The sequence below is a fragment of the Musca domestica genome, unplaced genomic scaffold (assembly GCF_030504385.1).
Source record: "Musca domestica strain aabys unplaced genomic scaffold, Musca_domestica.polishedcontigs.V.1.1 22, whole genome shotgun sequence".
In the NCBI taxonomy this organism is placed as follows: Eukaryota; Metazoa; Arthropoda; class Insecta; order Diptera; family Muscidae; genus Musca; species Musca domestica.
In genome coordinates this window covers 655,368-679,900 of record NW_026712262.1, presented here as the reverse complement: position 1 = coordinate 679,900, position 24,533 = coordinate 655,368, and the positions used below count along the sequence as shown (strand labels likewise).

Here is a 24,533-nt window from a genome sequence, read left to right as displayed (position 1 = left end):
TTTTTTGCTTTCATTCAATGCAGTTATTTATCTCACCCTGTATATTGGAGCAATAGATATATTGGAACTGTGTTTCAACAAATTTCGCATTTACTTCCAGGATAAATTCAGTTGAATATGCCAAAATACGTCAATTTTGAGCTGAAATTACATTTATGATGCACAATAAACGTGATATCGGATAAATATATATATATATATATATATATATATATATATATATATATATATATATATATATATATATATATATATATATATATATATATATATATATATATATATGAGAGCTATATCCAAATTGTAACCGATATCGATAAAATTTTGCAGAGGTATTTTTAGCGGTAACTGATATCTGGTACCAAATATCTTTATTGTGAAGTTTATATAACGAATGTGAGGGACTTCAACATTAAATCGGATGAAACATATATATAGGGGCTATGGCTATGTTTTAACCAATATTCAAGAAATACATTCCATTTAGACAAATATTACAAATATAAATATAAAATTGAAATATGAGAGCTATATCTAAATCTGAACCGAAACTACATGAATTATTATATATTGAGTGTCTTAAATACCACATTTAAAAGAAATCCGTGGCAAATGTGGCTAGAAAATCGTTGGCCAATATAGACAATGTTCTGACAATGGTTGTAGAACCCATTATGAACTACAAATTTTGCATAAATTCTATAAAAAACGAGTCGAAAAGTGTCAGTTGGTTTTGCCGACAAATGTATACCCCCAGTCAATATTCGATTATTTAAATATAATCATAACAGAAGATTATTCACATTGTTTGGCCGTCTATGGTAGTAGATTCCGAACGAATGGGCCAATATTGTTCATTTCGTCTATGGCCTTAATAAATATGATATAAGTATTGCGACATGCCAGGTTTGGACCATATTGGTTACATCCTTTACTTTATAAGAGATATGTGATATTTTTTAGAAAATGTTAAAATATGCGTGAGGTACCAGATATAGTCGACTGAGAAATTCATTTTCATACTTTATCTAATACAGATAAAAATATTGGTATGGGTAAAATTACAAGAAAATCGAACATTTATATCTAACTCTATGCGAAATCATAAATTCCATATTCGTTCCATGTTTCTGGTTGAGAGAAATATATTTAGATATAGCAAGTTGTAAAGAATCGCTGACTTGATTCGCAAGTTATGACAGATAAAGGTGTTGAACAACAGATCTTGCGTTAGCAAAAATATTTGGATGTGTGAAATTTGAAGGGAGTTGAAAGCTTATTTCGCTTTCTTCGAGCATTTTGTTTTTCAAAATCTTGAACACTATGTGCGTGACGTACCAGAAGAAATCGTCCGATATATCCCATTTTTATGACAGATCTTGTATTAGTGGAAGTTTTGAGATGTACCAAGTTTAAATGGAAGCGGATATTAATAACGCGTTTTATGAGATTCATGGATATTCAAAATGTTGACTCTTTGTGGGGGAGGTATCAGAAGAAGTGGGCCGATAGATACCATCTATGTCATCTATACGTGAAATTCGAAGAAAGCCGGATTTATGATCGTTTTGGTTATTCAAAACTTTGACCCTTTGTGGAAGAGGTACTAGAAGGAGTGGATCTATATACTCCATCTTCACAGCAGATATTTTGTTAGTAGAAACAATGGGAGGTGTAAAATATGAAGAGAACCGGATTCTTATTTCGGATTTTATATTCGTTTTGATTATTTAAAACGTTGATCCTTTGTAGGGGAGGTACTAGAAGGGATGGTCGAATCTCTACAGATCTTGTGTTGATATAAATGTCGAGATGTGTTAAGTCTGAATGGACATGGATATTGAAAATGATGACCTTCTGGAGACACCAGAAGGAGTGGACCGATATCTTCACACCAGTGCTTGTGTTAATTACAATTATGATGTATGTCATTTTAAGACAATCGGACATTTACATCACAATTTATAAGAGTTTTAATTATTCAAAATGTTGCCCCTTTGTGGGGGAGGTACTTGATGGAGTGGATGGAAATTTTCCATTTTCGCACCTAACCTAGCACTGATGCAAATATTAGGATTTGCAAAGTTGGAGCAAAGTAGTATTATACTTTCCCTTTCTTTTGGGTAAATTATTTTCTTTAAAAATTATCACCTTTTGTGGGGAAGGTATCAGACCGATATTGCCCATCTCCGAACTCGATCTAAGTTTGATAATAATATTACGATATACCAAATTTGGACCAAATTGGATACTCCTTTAGAGAGTTATTGTGCACACCAATCAGATAGACAGATGGATGGACGGACATCGCTAGATCGACCCCAAATGTCCTGGAACGGATTTGGTCCAAAGGGACCTAGAGTCTAAAACCGTTATTTCGATGAGGTACATTTTGGCCGACTCAAATGATATATACCCTCTCTATGGCTTAGGGTATAAAATGTTATTTGTCGTACCCTGTATATATGCAAACGAAACAGGACTGAACACTTTGAAATATCTTTTTAATGAAAATACGGTATTTCATCTGATTTTTTCTCAAAACAGCAGAGACAGATGCAAATTTCACGAATATCCAAAACTGCTTTGTAGCGTAGTTAATATGCAACTGAGTCGAAACATACCACAAACATGTTGTGACGATTAAAACTTGGGCAAACGTTATAACAGTGAATCGAGAAGACAAAACGCGAAGTTTTATAAATGTGTATCTTGTTTTTTTTTTGTGTTTAACTATTAAAAATAAAACAAACTTAGCTTTTTTCTTTTTTACTCGTTTGTCTATTCACAGGGCTGAACACACCCTTGCCTTTGAATGAGAAAAATATTCATGGCTTTGAAAACATAAATAATTTCAACACAATTTTAATTGTTTTATTGAAAAATAAAACTGCAGCACTAATATTCGAGTCTTGTGCCGTCTAACAACAAACAACACTCAACACTATTTCTATTGGTCTCCTAAAAATTATCTCTTTTACTTTAATATGCATACATTCTTCACTTCAGAGCCACTGTCCACCTTAAAAAGCAACAAAAACAAACAACCCCCAATAAAATACAAAAAATCTGCATTTAAATAAAAAATTTGAAAAATCTGCATACCGTCCAGTTTAAATTTTATTTTCTCAAACACTCTCTTCGGCCCTTTTGCCAGGCTTTATATAAACGCTGTTAATGTATTCCGAATATTTCAAATTCAAAATATTTCGATTGTATTGGTGCTGCTGACGTCTTTTATAGATTGGCCAAGAGTTTTGGTTGGTAGGTAGTCATTATCCGATGTCATTATTAATTCATTTCATTTTTCTTTTATGTTAAAATCATTAATGATGGACAAAAAAAAAAGAAATATTTTCTGATTATTGCTGTTATTGTGGTTTCTTCTCTTTGCGTTGTTTGTGTGATGGGTATTATGACAACAGTAGCTATTATTACTTAATTTTATAAAAAAGCAATACTAATTTTTATTAACAGATGATGGTAGGCTGGACGTTGCAGATAGTTTGGCCAATTAAGTTATTAGAGGAGAAAATGAGTAAAACACATGGTGTAGTAACTATTTGCAGTAGTTGAAATAGTTGAACTTAAAATAGACAAATGTTAGACGATATGTTCGACTGTTTTTGACCTTCGCAGTGAGATAAAAAGTAACCTTGAAAATACTTTGAATGGGAAAGTATCGTTCATTGAGTCTAAAGCAAACAACGGAAGCATCTTGAATTTTTGGGATGAAAGCGTATAACCACTGCGAATCTTTTTGCCGCTATGGACAAAATTCATGAAGAGAACCTACTGAAGAAGACAATTTGTGTGTCGAACACCGATTTGAATATGACACCACTCAAAGGCAAATACTCTAAGACCTATTTCCGTTGCAGCAACGGTATTGAGATACATTAAATTTGTGTTGTATGAGAGTTTAGCGGTTTGGGATAAGTTTTAACAGCTTCCGTTAACTAAGGCCAACCAAAAATACTCATCGAAATCAAATCCGCTTCAGGACATTTATCCTGCCGTCTATCTGGCAAGCTGATGTGCGGATAACTCTCGAAGGTAGTACCGGATTTGATACAAACTTGGTACATCCTAATATAATTATCAAAGTTAGAACGAATTCGGAGAGGACAAATCGGTCCATTTCTTCTTAAAGAAATAATCATTTTCACAGAAAAATAATTTACCCCACAGAAGAAGAAAGGATCCTAGTATACATAGACTCAACCCTTCTAGTACCTCCATCATCAAGGGTCAAAATTTTGAATAATCTCAACGCTTATAAAATGTTAATTAAGGGTCCAATTATCTAGAATTGTATATCCCAATATTTCTAATTGCTCTCTGGGATGATATATTCCATTATCTACTCCTTTTGGTACCACCTCCACAAAGGGTTAACATTTTAAATAGCTATGAAGCTCAAAAACGCAAAACGAGAATGCGGTACATTTCAAACTCGGTCCGTGCCAATAATGCTATCAACACAAAATGAGTTGTGAAGATATAATATATTGGACCACTCCTTCTGGTACCTCACCCACAACGGGTGAAACTTTTGAATAATTTCATCTCTAATAAAACGCAACATAAACATTTGATTCTCTTCAAATTTCATGCATCCCAATATTTTTATTAACACAAGGTCTGGTGTGAAAGTGGGGTATAGCGGTCCACTCTTTCTGGTATCTCACCCACAAAGGGTCAACATTTTGAATAAAAGAAAGCTCATAAAATGCGAATTAAGCATCCGATTATCTTAAAATGGAACGCATACTAATATTTCTACGAACTCAATAACTGGTGTGAAAATGATAGAAATCGGTCCAAGCCTTCTGGTACCCCACCCATAAACGATTACACTTTTCAATAATTATATTTCTCATAACTTCCGAAATAAATCAGCTTTTCTAAATATCATCGATTATGTCTAAATATTTCTCTCATTCAGATGTAAAATTGGAATTTAACCATAAAGGTTATTCGTAGATTGGAAATAAATGTTCGATTTTTTTTTGCCCTGTCTTGAACTCTAACATATTGCCGAAACCTGTCACATCGTAATTTCCTATAGCACTAAGAACAGGAGCAAAACTTAACAATGCCCATTTGTCCACTACATCATTTAACTCCCCCGAAGAAGTTAAAGTATGACAAGTATGAAGGTCCATACATATAGTGGACGCATTTTTTCAAACTTTCGAGACAGGGTCCCAATAAAAATGGAATATTTTTATACCCTCCACCTTGAAATGGAGGGCTGAGCTGAACATATCGCAATATTCCATTCGGCAAATATTGAAAAAATGAGCTCGAGGTAAAGCCATTGAAATTTCAAGAAGTGCAAGAACTTACACCGCAACAGAAAGAAAATGCACTCAAAAGAGCTAAAGAGTTGCTTCGCTTAGCCGAAGGTGGTGAACTGCCGAATTTGGTTTTCTCCTATGAGAAAACATTCGTTGTCCAGCAGTTTGTAAACAAACAAAATTATCGTGCTTACTTGCCAAAGAAGTCAGCTGAAAATGTGCACCATCGATTGGCCACCAGAATTCAAGTGCCGGCCATGGTGATGGTATGGGCCGCCATAACAGAATCAGAATAAATGCCGAATATCATTCTGGAGGGTGTATTAAAGCCTTGGGCACGCAAACATTTTGACCGCAGACCTTGGACATTGCAACAGGATTCAGCACCATCGCACTCAGAATAGTTACAAAATGAGGTTCCTCGCTTCATTTCCAGCGCACAATGGCCACCAAAATTTCCGGATACCAATCCGTTGGGCTATTGTGTCTGGAGTATTTTGGAAAGCAAGGTTGGCACTAGAAAATACCAAAGTGTCGATCACATCAAGCAAGCACTTCGCCGGGAATGGGCCAAAATACCGCAGAGCAACATTCGGGCTGCGTGTGACGGTTTCATTGGCTGTTTGAAGGACATAATTCGTACCAAAGGTGACCAATTCGAACAAATCTAAACTTAAATTTGATGCTATTTCCGACATTTTTTGCTTTCATTTAATAAAATTTAAACAAAAAATGTAAAAATTATGGCGTTCGACTTTGTTGAAGTTTTTTTATCTCACCCTGTATATTGCCGAAGACTTAGTCCGAAAATTTCTATAAATGTAGAAGAGTGTAGAACTTGCCCCCTCCATTAAGGTAACTGTGCGATGTAAACTTTCAAAGTGCACATACACGTATCTCCCATTTTTATTCTCTCCACCATACATGGTACGGAGGGTATATTAAATTCGTCATTCCGCTTATAACTCATCGAAATCATAATTTTCGGCCCAAGAAAACATATATATTCTTGATCAACATAAAATTCTAAGACGATTTAGCCCTGCCCGTCCCTCTGTCCTGTCCCTGTCCGTGAAACGTCTAGAGCCAAAACGAATTAAGATGGGAAGCTAAAATGTTGCAGATATTAGTATTTTGTGGGCAGGTAGGTCAAGTTTGAAGATGGGCTATATGGGTCCACGATAGATTCGGTATTTTGATGATTTAAGCAATATTTTTCAATGAAATTGTCTGAAATTCTACACAAGAAGTTCTTTGTGGGTACTTTACCCTCTGGAAGAGAATTGTCAATACGAGGTCCATGATATCTTACATCCTCCATATAATGAAACCTCCAGATATTCGGTATTTTGATGATTGTAGTCAAATTGTTCAATGGAATTGTCTGAAAATCCACACAAGGAGTTCCTTTTGAGTAGTTTGCCCCTGGAGAAGAATTGTCTATGTAGGTCCAAGAAATCGTATATTCCTCATATAACGGTACCTCCCGATATTCGGTATTTTGTTGATTTTAGAAACATTTTTCAAGGGAATTGGCTGAAATTCTTTGCAAGGAGTTGTTTGTGAGTACTTTATCCCCTGGAAGCTAATTGTCGATACGAAGTCCACGATATCTTATATCCTCCATATACCGATACCCCCGATAAAAGAATTGTCCACGATATCAGGATGCCATATAACGGTACCCCCGATATTCGTTATTTGATAATTTTAGCGACATTTTTGACCGGAAATGTTTCAAATTTCGTATTTAAAATTAAAGCTAAAAAGTATCACAACCTATGACGGAAAAGTGTATATGCAGGTCCACGACTTCGTATAGCCCACATATAAAGGTACCTCCCTATATTCGGTATTTTGATGATGTTGGCAACATTATTCACCGGAATTGTTTCAAATTTGATAATATTAGCGACATTATTTAACGGAATAGTTTCAAATTTCGTATTTGAAGTTCGGAGTCGTTACTACAGCCTATGACAGAAAATTACTTGTGCAGGTATACGTCTTCGCATAGCCCCCGGTTTTCAGTTAAGTGGTATTTTTCGGTGCTTTTTTTGAAATCCAAGATCCTTCCAAATAGTGAAGGGTATTAAAATTATGGAACGACCGAAAGTAGCTGCATTTTTACTTGTTAGCTCTAATTTCATAATCGGGACAGGTTTTCCTTTTATTATTGAAAAATTAATTTTTTTTCTCAGCTTTATCAAATACTCAACGACTGATTTGTGGCATTCCTCATTTTTAAAGAAAGGTTTTAAAGAAAAGAGCAGGTCTTTTTATACGTATTGAGTTGGATCATATTTAGATTGTTTTTAGAGAAAGGTAAAAACTGGTAGGCTTAGATAAAATGAGTGACGTTTCACTTTTGTTTTCTATTCAAACCATTTGCCAGGTGTCCCTTTCGTTTTCAATAATTCATCTCAAGTCTCAATCACACGAGAGAGACTGCTACTCTCAACACCTTTATCTTTATTAATAGTTATAAATATTTATATAGGCATGTTTTTAATTACCTTAAATAGCTAGCCGTAGATATTGGCTAATAACTTGTTTTCCGTTTGCCCATGGGGAAGTCCCGCGGGCATGAGTGCAACATGTCTGAAGCAGACAGAAAGAGAAAATTATGTTTATTTTCCAAATGGTCCCAGCATTGACACAGGTAGCCCAAACATCAAAGTTGTTTAACAACTTCTGCTCTCTAATGGACAATTGGGGGTCGAAGAAGCACTCCAGAGTGAGCTCCCCCCAAAAGAAATCGAAAAGCAGATGAAAACGAGTTCTGATTTAAATTCGAATATTTGAAGTGGTTATTGTTATTGTTTTTCCCCTCATTTAAGGTAGGTAATGGATGAAGTGGTATCCACTTAATCATTCGTTGTTGTTGTTGTTTTAGGTATTGATGTAGATTTGTTCGGCTAACACCAATTATTTTTTTTTTTTTTTTTTTTTGGTGTTTTTGGTTACCTTACCTTTGGGTGATGAGCATTGCCAAAAATAGCTGGCCATCATTGCCAATGAAAATGAAAGCCAAAGAGAGTTATTAGAGATAATGTGGATGATACCAAAATTGGCGGCTGCAGCGCCGAAGATGCTGCCCACCACGAATGGGGATGAGTTTTCTTAGAAATCGTTTTAGTTTAGATTTTCATATAAAACGACAGTGACTCCAACGAAACTGCATCAGTCTCATTTGAATTGGAGACAGTAACTCATAGGAATCACCTTTGATCTTCCACTTTTTTAACCCAAGCAAGAAGATTCCTAACATGAAGGTGGGTCGATCAGATTGAAGACGAAACGTGGAGTATTTACGGCAACTAATTGGCATTTTTTTTGTGGAATTTTAGGTTTTCGTTTGCGTTTTAGCAGTTTTGGTGGCATCATGCTCAGCTGGCTTCCTGGGCGGTAGCTCTGGTGGCGGTGGATACAGCGGTGGTCATGGCGGCGGTCATGGTGGTTACAGCGGTGGCCACGGTGGCGGCCATGGAGGTGGTTATGGCGGTGGTCATGGTGGCGGTGCCGCCGTTCACACTGTCAAGGTAATCCATGCCCAAGGCGGTGCTTCCCAAGGAGGATATGGTGGAGGCTATGGAGGCGGTTATGGTGGTGGTGCCGCTGCCGGCGGTGCTGCTGTCAAGACCATCAAGGTTATTCATCAACAACAAGCTGGTGGTTATGGCGGTGGTGCTTCTGCCGGAGGTTTTGGTGGCGCCCAAGAGGTTAAGACTGTCAAGGTTATCCATCAACAACAGGCCGGTGGTCATGGTGGTGGTTATTCTTATGGTGGTGGAGCCGCTGCTGGTGGCCAAGCCGTTAAGACAATTAAAATTGTGCACCAAGAACAACACCAACAACATGGAGGCTTCTCTGCTGGCGGTGGCGCCCAAGAGGTAAAAACCATCAAAGTTATCCATCAACAACAACAACAAGGCGGTGGTCATTCCTATGGTGGTGCTGGCGGTCATGGCGGTGCTGAACATGTCAAAACCATCCAAGTTGTCCATGAACAAGGTGGTGCTTCGGCCGGTGGTTACTCCGGAGGTTACTCCGCTGGCGGTCATGGCCATGGCGCTGCTGAAGAAGTCAAAACCATCAAAATTGTCCATGAACAAGGCGGTGCTGCTGCTGGTGGTTACTCCGGCGGTTTCTCGGCTGGCGGTCATGGTCATGGCGCTGCTGAAGAAGTGAAAACCATTCAAGTTGTCCATGAACAAGCTGGTGCTTCTGCTGGTGGCTATTCCGGTGGTTACTCCGCTGGCGGTCATGGTGCTGCTGAGGAAGTGAAAACCATTCAAGTCGTCCATGAACAAGCCGGTGCTTCCGCTGGTGGCTACTCCGGCGGTTTCTCCGCTGGTGGTCATGGCGCCGCTGAAGAAGTGAAAACCATTCAAGTTATCCATGAAGAGGGTGCCGCTGCTGGCGGTGCTGGTGGTTACTCATATGGAGGTGCCAGTGCTGGTGCCGCCCAAGAAGTCAAGACCATTCAAGTTGTCCATGAGCAAGGTGGTGCTTCGGCTGGGGGTTACTCAGCTGGAGGTTACTCAGCTGGAGGTTACTCGGCCGGCGGTGCTAGCGCCGCTGCTGAACAAACTATTAAAGTTATTCACGAAGAAACCTCCGCTGGAGGTTATTCTGCTGGCGGTTATGGCGATTTTGCTGATGCTGGCGCTTCTTCTGCTGCTGGCGCTGGTGGCTTTGACGATGCACTTGAGACTTTGAAATCTCTGAAGGTGATTGGTGCTTTGAGTGCCGATGGTGGTGCTGCTGCCGGTGGTTATGGTGGCAGCAGCGCTGGTTCATATGCCAGTGCTGGCTCTGCTGGCGGTTGGCAATAAACCTGCGCCTCAAGCAAACTGTGATCTTACAATCATACCACACCACTTATCGTTAGTTTCATATCGCATCCCGCTCTGGTATGATTGCTCCAAAATCTGTTGTTATTAGTTTTATAAGTAGTGCCACATTTCCACTTTTAGTTTTGTAAGGCTTACATGAATTTATCGGGGTGTATCGGTATACACCTTGTCAATAAATGTAAATAGAAAAATTTAATGGAAATCTATTTTTATTGTAGGATAACGACATTTCTTTCTACGATTGAATATTATTGGATTCAACCCGATAAGATTTTGAACTGAAATCTTGAAAAAATTTTCGTTTCTCATAGAGCCCCTATTTAGGTATACCCGCGATCTCAAGTTTTTTTTTATGTTCTAGCCCATTTGTTTAAATTCTTTTTTCTCCAAATTGGTAATTAAGGTTTTAGGTGAATAGAAACCCTGCGTAGATAAAAAACTTCTGATTTGGTCAAAATAAATTCATTATTATTTTGCGATTTTATCTTAAATGTCCGAAAAATCCCACCTTATCATACTCATGACAGACCTTCACTCAAAATTTCGTAGCTATAGCTCTTATCGATTTTCAGTAACAGAATTGAACCACTTTGTACCTTTTACTACTTTTTGTACCCCCAAAGTGCAAATATTGACCCCTATGCAATATTCCAAGGTCTAGCTCTTACCTAACGCTCAATAACAATGGTGTACTTATTAGAACCTTGAAGTACTCTTCGACCCGATTACACACTATGTTAGAGTCAAATGTAAAATGATTTTTCACATTTTTTATTTAACGTTTTTATAGCATACTTTGAGGAGCCTCCAACAATTTTTAGCATAAAAGTAGCGCTATATTTTTTTACTCTATACTTTTTGTATATCTAGATACATTAATTTTAACTAAAAAAACATTTCTTTTAAATCGAACATTCTGGTAAGCGTAAATAAGTATGGCATAAAAATACCTTTGATAACTATGAAGAAACTAACTTTACGTATGGTTCTAACGTTCTACACCACATTGTTGTCAGGTTACGATGTCTTTGTAACAGAGAGAAGGAAGCGAGATAGACCCCTAGTTCCTTTTGATGATCTGCATAGAATCACATTCTGGCTCGATTTATGTATGTCCGTCCGTCAGTCTGTTTGTCTGTCTATGTATTTTTTAAACAAAGTACAGGTCGCACTTATTGCCGATCGCCACAAATCATTTGTTTGTTTGGCAAGGACGAACTCTAATGAAATTGATGAGAATCTGTCCATATTCAGATATAGATCCCATACATATCTTCGTCCGATTTCAATTCTATTGCGCGCCAGTTATGAAATATTCGTACAAATAGGATGTGTTTCGTCGCAACTGACCGAATTCAGTCTAACAAGTACTTCAAATTTGGTGAAAATCGGATCAGATACAGCTATAGCTCCCATATACAGGGTAAGATAAAAAAAACTGCAACAAAGTCAAGCGCCATAATTTTTATATTTTTTTCTTAAATTTTATTAAATGAAAGCAAAAAATGTCGGAAATAGCACCAAATTTTAAAATAGGTTTAGATTTGTTCTAATTGGTCACTTTTGGCATGAATTACGGCCTGCAAACGGGCAATGAACCCGTCACACGCTGCACGAATGTTGCTCTGTGGTATTTTGACCCATTCCCGGCGAAGCACTTGCTTGAGGTAATCGACACTTTGGTATTTTTAGTGCCAACCTTGCATTCCAAAATACTTCAGCCACAATAGCCACAATACCGGATATTTTGGTGGCCATTGTGCGCTGGGAATGTAGCGAGGAACCTCATTATGTAACCATTCTTGGGTGGCGCGTGCTGAGTCTTGTTGGAATGTCCAAGGTCTGCGGCCAAAATGTTTGCGAGCCCAAATCTTTAATACACCCTCCAGAATATTTTCGCGATAATATTCGGCATTGATTCTGATGCCACGATCGATTAATACCATCACCATGGCCCACGCCATCACCATGGCCGGGGTTTGAGTTCTGGTGACTAACCGAAGTTGCACATTTTCCGCTGACCTCTTTGGCAAGTAAACACGATCATTTTGTTTGTTGACAAACTGCTGGACAACGAATGTTTTCTCATCGGAGAAAATCAAATTCGGCAGTTCACCACTTTCGGCCAAGCGAAGCAACTCATTAGCTCTTTTGCGTCTATTTTCTTTCTGTTGCGGTGTAAGTTCTTGCACTTTTTAGAATTTCAATGGCTTTCAATATTTGCCGAATGGAATATTGCGATATGTTCAGCTCACGAGCCATTTTTCGGCCACTGCGACGGGAGTTTCGATCAAGTCGCTTCTTTACTTTTCGAAACATTTCTGCTGATGTTGCTGTTTTCTTTCGTTCATTTCCTTGACGTCGGAATACGCTACCAGTATTCACTTTTAAATGTTGGAGTGCTCTAACGATAGCCACTTGTGGTTTTCCAACCAAATATAAAGAAATGACACTATTCTGGAAAATTCTCAACAAACTGCTTTTGTACGCTTGTTAACAATATCATCTGAATAATTTTAACTGCTGTCGGACGAGTGGCTTAGAAATGACAGCAGTCTGAAGTTCGTTTCAGTTTCTTCATCTCACTCTGTAATACTCCAAATTGATTTTTGAATTAAGCCCTCGTAAGTACATATGTCCATTAAAATTGCATTAATTTTTCAATCATACCCTGTTTTTAACATGGCTACAGTATTTTTATTTCTAAAATGAATTAAAAAGCGTGATAGATAAATGCAATGTCTGACTTTTTCTCTAAATATCTATATCTAACATTTCTTCTAAATATTGATTTGGAAATTCAATTTTTTTATTTTTCCAAACAATAAATACAAAAATAAATTTTGTAGAAGTCGGGCACATTCAGAAAAGAAAAGTAATCAGCGAAGTAATCAGATTAGTTTTGCAGGGTTTCGAAATAATTGTTGTTTAAGGCTCCTTTCACACAATTCGTCTCTACAATCACCTCTAGTTTTTTAATTTAATGTTTATACGCCGTTGCTGTAATTAAAACCAAAAACATAATTTCAATATTATTTATTGTCAGTAAAAACGTCATCGAAAATGTCATGCCACACTATATATCAAAAAACACCTTGACTTAAACAAGCCAAGAGATAGTTGAAATAAAAAGTGAACGGCATTGATGATGAGAAAACTTAACAGAAAAAATTTGTCCACTTACATAGGTAATAAAATGGATAAAAATAGGGATTTTTTCAACGGACTATTATAAATTTTTCAGGGCTGGATTCTGAATGTTGACAGACAGACTGATTTCTTATATCACCAACTGAAAAAAAAAAACAAGTTAAAAAGCAGTAAGTTCGGCCAGGCCGAACTTTTAATACCCTCCACCATTTGCAACGAATTTGGAAATTTTCAAAAAATAAAATCCTTAAGAAATTTTGTTAAAATTTTAAAAATACCGAATATAGCCGTTATATTGGGGTCTATACGACGTGGACATACATAGGCATTGTGTGTCATAAGCCATTACCATATTCAAATTCGAAACTTGAAATAAAAGGTGAATAATAAAGCTAAAATCATCAAACTATTGTATATAGGGAGGTAGCGTTATATCGGAGGTGGAGGTACTGCTATGTGGGGCCTATACGAAGACCTGGACCCGCACAGACAAATTTCTGTCACAGACTGTAGTTCCCATAACGAACTTCCCAATTTTGAAACAATTCCGGTGAATAATGTCGCTGAAATCAAAATACCGAATATCGGGTGGTACCGTTATATGGGGGCTATACAAAGACGTGGACCTGCACAGACAATTTTCTATCTTAGACTGTAGTATTCATTACGAACTACAAATACCAATTTTGAAACAATTCCGGTGAATAATGTCGCTAAAATCATCAAAATACCGAATATCGGGAGGTACCGTTATATGTGGGCTATACGAAGACGTGGACCTGCACAGACAATTTTCTGTCTTAGGGTGTAGTATCCATTTTGAACTTCAAATACCAAATTTTAAAATACTTGCGAGAAAAAGGTCGCTAATATCATCAAAATACCGAATATCGGGAGGTACCGTTATATGGGGGCTATACGAAGACATGGACTTGCACAGACAATTTTCTATCTTAGGGTGTAGTATCCATTTGGAACTTCTAATACCAAATTTGAAACAATTCCGGTGAATAATGTCCCTAAAATCATTAAAATACCGAATATAGGGAGGTACCGTTATATGGGGGCTATATGAAAACGTGGACCTACATGGCCCATTTACGAACTTAACCTGCCTACAGGAAAAATATACATGTGTGCAAAATTTTAGCCATCTATCTCAATTCATTCGAAAGATAGCGCGATTACAACAAACAGACGGACAGACAGACGGACAGACAAACAGACAGACAGGCGGACAGACAGACAGATAGACGGACATCGCTAAATCGACTTAGAATTTTACGCTGATCAAGAATATATGTACTTTGTTGGGTCTGACATGAGTATTTCGAGGAGTTACAAACGGAATGACAAAGTTAATATACCCTCCATAGTATGGTGGAGGGTATAACAAAAACAGTACCCATTTCGAAATTAAGGTAACAAAAAAGATAGTAAAAAAGCTGCAAGTTCGGTCGGGCCGAACTTTGAATACAAAAATAAATTTTGTAGAAGTCGGGCACATTCAGAAAAGAAAAGTAATCAGCGAAGTAATCAGATTAGTTTTGCAGGGTTTCGAAATAATTGTTGTTTAAGGCTCCTTTCACACAATTCGTCTCTACAATCACCTCTAGTTTTTTAATTTAATGTTTATACGCCGTTGCTGTAATTAAAACCAAAAACATAATTTCAATATTATTTATTGTCAGTAAAAACGTCATCGAAAATGTCATGCCACACTATATATCAAAAAACACCTTGACTTAAACAAGCCAAGAGATAGTTGAAATAAAAAGTGAACGGCATTGATGATGAGAAAACTTAACAGAAAAAATTTGTCCACTTACATAGGTAATAAAATGGATAAAAATAGGGATTTTTTCAACGGACTATTATAAATTTTTCAGGGCTGGATTCTGAATGTTGACAGACAGACTGATTTCTTATATCACCAACTGAAAAAAAAAAACAAGTTAAAAAGCAGTAAGTTCGGCCAGGCCGAACTTTTAATACCCTCCACCATTTGCAACGAATTTGGAAATTTTCAAAAAATAAAATCCTTAAGAAATTTTGTTAAAATTTTAAAAATACCGAATATAGCCGTTATATTGGGGTCTATACGACGTGGACATACATAGGCATTGTGTGTCATAAGCCATTACCATATTCAAATTCGAAACTTGAAATAAAAGGTGAATAATAAAGCTAAAATCATCAAACTATTGTATATAGGGAGGTAGCGTTATATCGGAGGTGGAGGTACTGCTATGTGGGGCCTATACGAAGACCTGGACCCGCACAGACAAATTTCTGTCACAGACTGTAGTTCCCATAACGAACTTCCCAATTTTGAAACAATTCCGGTGAATAATGTCGCTGAAATCAAAATACCGAATATCGGGTGGTACCGTTATATGGGGGCTATACAAAGACGTGGACCTGCACAGACAATTTTCTATCTTAGACTGTAGTATTCATTACGAACTACAAATACCAATTTTGAAACAATTCCGGTGAATAATGTCGCTAAAATCATCAAAATACCGAATATCGGGAGGTACCGTTATATGTGGGCTATACGAAGACGTGGACCTGCACAGACAATTTTCTGTCTTAGGGTGTAGTATCCATTTTGAACTTCAAATACCAAATTTTAAAATACTTGCGAGAAAAAGGTCGCTAATATCATCAAAATACCGAATATCGGGAGGTACCGTTATATGGGGGCTATACGAAGACATGGACTTGCACAGACAATTTTCTATCTTAGGGTGTAGTATCCATTTGGAACTTCTAATACCAAATTTGAAACAATTCCGGTGAATAATGTCCCTAAAATCATTAAAATACCGAATATAGGGAGGTACCGTTATATGGGGGCTATATGAAAACGTGGACCTACATGGCCCATTTACGAACTTAACCTGCCTACAGGAAAAATATACATGTGTGCAAAATTTTAGCCATCTATCTCAATTCATTCGAAAGATAGCGCGATTACAACAAACAGACGGACAGACAGACGGACAGACAAACAGACAGACAGGCGGACAGACAGACAGATAGACGGACATCGCTAAATCGACTTAGAATTTTACGCTGATCAAGAATATATGTACTTTGTTGGGTCTGACATGAGTATTTCGAGGAGTTACAAACGGAATGACAAAGTTAATATACCCTCCATAGTATGGTGGAGGGTATAACAAAAACAGTACCCATTTCGAAATTAAGGTAACAAAAAAGATAGTAAAAAAGCTGCAAGTTCGGTCGGGCCGAACTTTGAATACCCTCCACCATTTGGAACGAATTTGGAAATTTTCAAAAAATAAAATCCGCTAAAAATTCTATTAATATATTAAAAATACAGAATGTTGCCGTTATATAAGCGTCCATACGACCAAGTGGACCTGCGTAAGCAATTTTTGTTTCGGTGAATAATGTAGCTAAAATCATCAATTATTTTACGTATATAGTTTCTCCGGCAATATTACAGATTAATATATGAAGAATATTTTAACCCCCAAATAAGTCAACAAAGGGATATTTTTAGTTCTTATTTAAAAATATAGTTAAAAACTCCCTTTAAAAATAATCGTAGCTAGTCAAAATATTTTACAAAATTATTTGCCCTAAAATTCTACTAGAGATTCGCACAAAAACATTTTTATGAGAATTTTCCAGCAAAAAAAAAGTTATTCGTGATGGAATTCAAGCGTGATAGTGTGATTTCTTTATATTTGGCTGGAAAACCACAAGAGGCTATCTTTAGAGCACTCCAGCATTTGAATGTGAATAAATCTTTTGTGTACCCTCGCTGCTTACCGCGATACTGGTAGCGTAGCCCGACGTCATGGAAATGAACGGAAGAAAACAGCAACATCAGCAGAAATGGTTAGAAAAGTAAAGAAGCGACTTGATTGAAACCCGCGTCGCAGTGGCTGAAAAATGGCTCGTAAGCTGAACATATCACAATATTCCATTCGAAAAAATATTGAAAAATGAACTCGGATAAATTTCAAAAAGTGCAAAAACTTACACCGTAAAGAAATAGACTCAAAATAGCTAAAGATTTGCTTAGCTTGGCCGAAAGTGCTGAACTGCCGAATTTGGTTTTATCCGATGAGAAAATATTCGTTTGTAAACAAACAAAATGATCATGTTTACTTGCCAAAGAGGTCAGCTGAAAATGTGCACCTTCGGTTGGCCACCAGAACTCAAGCACCGGCCATGGTGATGGTGTGGGCCGCCATAACATCCAACAGCCGATGGTCGCTCTCCGCTCGTATTAATCGACCGTGGTATCAGAATAAATGCCGAATATTATCGAGAAAATATTCTGGAGGGTGTATTAAAGCCTTGGGCACGCAAACATTTTGGCCGCAGACCTTAGACATTCCAACAGGACGCAGCACCATCGCACTCAGCATGCGCCACCCAAGAATGGTTACAAAATTAGGTCACTCGCTTCATTTCCAGCTCACAATGGCCACAAAAATCTCCGGATAACAATCCGTTGGACTCTTATATCTGGAGTATTTTGGAAAGCATGGTTCGCAATAAAAAATACCAAATCTAAACTTATTCTAAAATAAAATTTAAAAAAAAAAATTCTGGCGTTTGATTTTGTTGCAGTTTTTTATCTCACCCTGCAAAGGTACATCCATATATTCGGTATTTTGATGATTTTAGCTACATTTTCCAATGGAATTGTCCAAAAATTCATACTATAAGTTCTTTCCAAGCTCTGAACGAGAAATGTCTGTATGGATCCATGTACAAGAGTACCTCCGGATATTCGATATTTTGACGACATTATTCACCGGAGTTGTTTCAAATTTCGTATTTAGAGTTCGTAATGGGAACTACAGTTTATTACAGAAAATTGTCTAGGCAGGTACAGGTCTTGGTATAGCCTCCATATAATGGAACATCTCAATATTCGGTATTTTCATGATTTTATCGATGACCGGATTTGTTTCAAACTTCGTTATTTGGTCCATGCAGGTCCAGGTCTTCGTATAGCCCAGATATCTCCCTATATTCGTTATTTTGATGATTTAAACTACATTATTCACCGGATTTTTTTTTTTTTTTTTTTTTCAAAAATCATATTTAAATATTGTAATTGCTTATGACAAAAGTTGCCTATTCAGGTCCATGTCTTCGCATAGACCCCAATTTATCGGCTATATTCTGTATTTTTAAGATTTCAACAGAATATTTAAAGGATTTTATTTTATTTTTTTTTTTTTTTTTTGAAAACTTCCAATTCGTTCCAAATGGTGGAGGTATTAAAGGAGGAGGTAAAGTCGAACTTATTACTGTTTTGATTATTTTTTCTGCTGCGGAGATTCGTCCAGCAGACAATTCATCTCCAGTGCTGCTTCATTGTTTGTTGATATTTTCATTTACTCACGATTCCGGGGAATCCCCCGTGGCAACTTACCATTATGACACTACTTATGTGTTTAGATGCTGCCAAAAAACTAAACATTTCATTTCAAGTAGCTGCAACGCAACGGTAGAAACTCTTCTTCGAAGATCATAAATTATGTTTACAAAGATGTAAACTTTTATTTTTCAAATTATGAACGCGTGTTTTAATTGCTTTCAACTAATACGCTCCGAAATTGAAGAAGTTTCGAGTGCGTTTCATCGGCAGCACCAAACAGCTAAAAGCAAAACAAACATTGAACCACGAGGTAATGGCAGGCCGTTGCGCAGCACTCGAATCTGTTTACCATACACTTCAGTCGTGCACGAATCTTCATGCCGAAAAGGTCAGTTCGCAAAACGCCATAAAATCGAAAGGAGGTCAAAATTCACAACAAAATATAAACGATCGATTACAATGCAAATCCGATTTGATGATTAATTTAAACCATATCTGTCATGGATGTATCGGTGGTATAAGAAAACAAAAATACCAACAACAACAAATAATTTTAGTACGAAAGCTTATAAACAAATTTACCAAGAAACAATCGGACCAATCATTCTCAAAATATCAACACTTATTGAGGTGAACGGAAATTTTCAACGAAATAATTTATTTGGAGGTGCAAAAATCAAAACAGAAACCACTCTAATATAATTTATTATTAAATCGCGTAAAAGAGAACAATACACTCGGGTCTGGATAAGTGTAATTCAAATAAATGTCTTCTTCTTTAATCTTTCAAAAATCACATTGTTCTGACTACTTAAAACTTTGTAAACGGTTCCTAACTAAGTGTGTGTGTATAAAAAACTCTGAAAAAATATAACAAAATTTAGAGTGATTACCAAGTTGGACAGTTTCAATTCAATTGAAAATGTGGCTAAATCATCAGGTAGAACCCATTACTCTAAGTACCGAATTGTAAATAATTCCGTTAGAAATCGTCAATTTATAAATAGAGGAAGGTACCGTTATATGAAGGCTACGCAAAAACGTGGACCGACATAACCGGCTTACGAACTTAACATAGCTACTGAAAAAATACATATATATATATATATATATATATATATATATATATATATATACCACCGGATCAAGAACCCATTACGAACTACACTCGGTAGATAATGTGGATTCAATTCTCAAAATACCGAATATCCGAAGGTACCGTTGTATGGGTGCTATAGTAAAACGCTTTACCATAGCTTTACAGACTATGTTCAGTTACCCGTTTCAAACTTTCAATACCTAATTTGGAACAGTTCGGTGAAAACATGTGACTTCATCAAAATACCGAATATCGGGAGGTACCGTTATATGGCTGCTTTATAGAAACGTAGACTGATATTTACAATACCAACCATCCTAGACACAATATAAAGTGTTTTGCCAAATTTTAAAGCTATACCTCAAATAATTCATCATTTATTGCGTATATTTTATACCCTCCTCCATTTTATGGAAGGTTTATTTGCTTTGTAATTCCGTTTGTAAATCCTCGAAATATTCATGGGTCTATCATGAATTTCGTATTCGAAGTTTGTAATGGCATAAGTTGTAGTAAGCTTATGTCTAAAAATTTCGTACGCAGGTCCACGTCTTCGTATATCCGCCATATGACGGTACCTCCCGATATTCGGTATTTTGATAATTTTAGCGACATTATTCACTTGAATTGTTTCAAATTTCGTATTCGAAGTTTGTAATGGGCACTACAGTTTATGCCCTCAAATTTCGTATGCAGGTCTACGTCTTCGTTTAGCCCGATATTCCCGATACTCGGTATTTTGATGATTTTAGCGACATTATTTACCGGAATTGTTTCAAATTTGATATTTAAAGTTCCAAGGGGATACTACAGCCTAAGACAGAAAATTGTCTGTGCATGTCCACGTCTTCGTATAGCCTTCATATAACGGTATCTCCCTATATTCGGTGTTTCTATGGTTCTAGCGACATTATTCACCGGAATTGACTCAAATTTCGTATTTAAGGTTCGTAATGGGTAGTACAGCCTATGACAAACATTTTTGTATTAAGTTCCACGTCTTCGTATAGACCCCATATAACGGTACCTCCCTTTATTCGACGATTTTAGCTACAGTATTCGCCGGAATTGTTTTAAATTTCGTATTTGAAGATTTTAATGGGTACTAGAGCCTCTGTCACGATATCTTGGATCTATATTGACAATTATCTTCCAGGAGGTAAAGTACTTAGAAGGAACTTCTTGTGTGGATTTTCAGACAATTCCATTAGGGAGCTAAAATCATCAAATGGAAAATTGGATTGAATGTGAAAAAAGCTATTCAATTTGGCTGATATTACATATATGGTGAAAAAAGCTAAAAAAATTCTGAACCGATGTCAAAAAAAATTGGCAGAGGTATTCTCGAGCTGTATCTGATGTCCGGTATCTAAATATCATTCTCGTAAAGTGCATATTACGAATGTGAGGGACTTAAACATCAAATCGGATGAAACATATATATGGGAGCTATAGCTCTTTCTGAACCGATTTACACCAAATTTAAAGAACTGGTTTCTAGGATGAATTCAGCCAAAATTGCCAAAATACTGTCCATTTGGGCCGATATTAGTCATTTGGTGCAAAGTAAACATGATATTGGATAAAGATGTATATGGGATGTATATGGGAACTATATCCAAATCTGATCCGATCTCGATAAAATTTGACATATGTATTTTAGAGCGCAAATGATTCGCAAAAATACATGGACAGGCAGACGTACGGATATGCATAAATCGACTCCGAAAGTGATTCTATGAAGATCCTCAAAATAACTATGGGTCTATCTCGCTTCCTTCTCCACGTTACAAACAACTACATAAAGATAAAAAACGCTTATGACTATGTGGTGTAGGGTATAAATATACAAATGCGAGGAGAATACAGCGTCCATCGAAGTTACCCTCCAGCGGTAACAAACCCGAAACACCAGGTAGTATTTCAGAAGTGGAACAGTATCTTTAGCCATTCTTATATTTTTGGATAATAATTACGATTGTAACTTTCTTATCCGCCATCATTTTGAAGTGAAATTTTTTGTCATCCAGGCTATAGAAAATGTTTGCAGGGCCTGCCATAATGTATGTATTCTTGAGTAACATTATATCGTTCAAGTATGTGCCTCTGTCTGCCGTTGGATATTATTCCTAAGAGGATTGGTATTGAAAACGGCAACTATGGATCCTCATTAGGAATTTCCCTCATATGACCTTTAAGGATTTCTATATTGATAATGGTTATATGACTGTACCTGCATTTTCAGAAGCAATTTCGAGAATATTAGTCGTTCCATAATATAATTCCACTTTCTTGCAAAGTCGACATATAGCAATACCTTTATATTGAATTCAAATTCGCCTGTTCTAAGATTTTTTTGATTGCTAAAAATCGTAATTGCCGATATGGTTATAATATCGTAAAAGCGAATATCGAACCCTTTTATATGCATCCATTGAGAAGCCGAAAAATATAAAAATCTTAATAATGCGGTTTAACATATCTTCAATCGGGAGGAGCCGAATATCTACCGTTGTATATCGAAACGTAAACCAGTTCCAATTTCTATTTACACAGTTGACGTACTCAATAGGAGCCCTCAATACCGAATTACAACAAATATCGTTGGTACCCGTAATGGGAGGTATACATAAACGTGGATCGATATATCCCAATTGAAATCCTATAAAACTTACAGACATAAACAATATGACTATTAGCCATATCGTAGTAATTTAGGTAGATTCGTAGGGTGACCACTGCAGACGGACTTTTGCATATTGCCTCAAAATTTTACTCCGATTATTAATATATACTTTATGGAGTCAAAAATAATTATTATTATAATATAAATAATTAATATACCCTTTATTATGGTTTAGATGATTTGGCAATAGGTACCCTCTGGTACCTTCCTCAGACTATGGTCAAATAATCATCCCTCAGATATAGTCAATAATCATAACTCTTAGGGAATATTAAATCCACTTCTTCGACTAACTCAATTTTCCCAAATTTCAGTTATGCAGAGCGTACTGTAAATTAATTGTGAGCCATATAAAACATCAGTGATACCATCAAAATAAGTTCAGTAACAAACAATTCAGCAGCTGGTAGGAGTTTCCTACAATCTCCTCATCCAAACCTCCAGTTAAAACAACAACAACAAACATGAAGATACACATCAACAAGGTAATACAAATTACAATCATCCATTTATCCATCCATCCCAGTCTAGCTTTTGTAAAATTATTGTTTTAATAATTTATTTAACAGATTGCTGTTGTATTGTTGTTATGTTGTGTGCTGCTAATGATGACAATCACCTGTTCGGCTGGAGTATATTTCGGACCAACACTTAACGATGTTCCAGTTCACACGGTCAAAGTAATTCATCAACACCCGTCGTCATTCGGTCCAACAATCAAAACGCTACGAATCTTCAAACTATCCAATGACAATATTCGTGTGGATTATGGCCAGAGTCGGGGACCGCACCACTCCACCTCCAACACCGTCACCGATACTTATAGAGTAATTCATCAGCAACAGCAGCAGCCGCAGTCGCCATTTAATCAATTTGAAGTACTGCAACAACAACAACAATTGGAAGAGAGCCAACCGCCTGCTACCATAAACGTGATACGCGAACATCGCTCGGAACGCATAAAAACACAGCAAACTATTCGTGTTGGCGCTGGAGTCACGGATGGAGGCTATCCTAGTTTTGGTGATGCATTCGAAACCTTCAAATCGCTAAAAGCCTACGGAGCTTTTGATGGTCCATACAGCGCTTTGGACAGCTATGGCAAACCAATTGCCAAGAGTTGGCAGGAATGTTGAGTAGTTTGTAATTTTTTTTAGGCTAAACAAAAACTTAGTTTAAATTATTGTTAACCTTTTTTAAATTATTGTAAAATAATTATCATTTATTTAAACAAAAATAGTTTTTAATTTATATAACAATCTATTTACATCTATGATATGTAACGATGTCTGAGCGACTGACAGACTGTAACATTTGTCTATTGATGTGAGACAAGATTGAATTTATGGAAACTCCAACAAATAGTTTACCCTTACCCTAGAAACAACAGAGACCTCAATATCAGCTCAGCTCGTCCAATACCATATGTAATAACATTTAGTACGCATATCCAAAACAATCAACATTGCTCCGTTCTAGACACTAACGGTGATCCAAAATTATTTGCTTTTAGTGCTGTTCGTACAATTATGGTACGCATTTTCAAAACCACATCCATACTTTAATCCCATATACCAACAGAGACCTCATTATCAAATTTCGGGATTTCAGCTTTACCTCTTCACCAAATATCCAATTTAGTACTATTTGGGACGTTTAGTACAATTATAGTACAGGATTGCCCATATTCGACGGACCCATGACTCTTTGGGCCCATTCCAATCGACGAGGCTTGTCCGCAGGCAACATTCTTTGCGTCAATTGAATTTTGTACGGGAACAAATGCAAATCAATGCGAATAATCCGTTGTAAAGAGGACCGAGCCATGCCCAACTGCTGAGAATGGCGTTTTTGGGATGTTCTTGGGGGCCTCTCAACACTGGCTCGTACGGCAGCGATATTCTCGGCCGATCGCCTTGGTCGACTTTTATATGGCCTCTTCGGATTAGAAAGAGCCTTACCAGACGAAAATTTTTCGTATAAACGCTTAATGGTGTTCTTAGAAGGCGCACTTCTCACATTTTTTTTTCGCAATTGACTTCTTCTGTTGAATGTAAAT

General features: G+C 36.8%; 2 protein-coding genes across 2 annotated transcripts in view; both read left to right on the top strand.

The window, feature by feature from the left end:
- Positions 1-23,675, top strand: part of LOC101898989 (uncharacterized) — a 29,845-nt gene extending 6,170 nt beyond the window's left edge. The window contains exons 2-3 of the mRNA XM_005178210.3: positions 22,789-22,959; positions 23,044-23,675. Coding sequence (XP_005178267.1) covers positions 22,939-22,959; positions 23,044-23,610 — 588 coding nt within the window. The 5' untranslated portion in view covers positions 22,789-22,938 and the 3' untranslated portion in view covers positions 23,611-23,675. The remainder of the gene's footprint in view (positions 1-22,788; positions 22,960-23,043) is intronic.
- On the top strand, positions 8,471-10,358 carry LOC101899163 (uncharacterized). The gene is made up of 2 exons (XM_011292073.2): positions 8,471-8,578; positions 8,654-10,358. Exons 1-2 carry the CDS (start codon positions 8,573-8,575, stop codon positions 10,139-10,141), a joined length of 1,494 nt encoding a protein of 497 aa, XP_011290375.1. The 5' UTR covers positions 8,471-8,572; the 3' UTR covers positions 10,142-10,358.
- Positions 23,676-24,533: the final 858 nt, after the last annotated feature.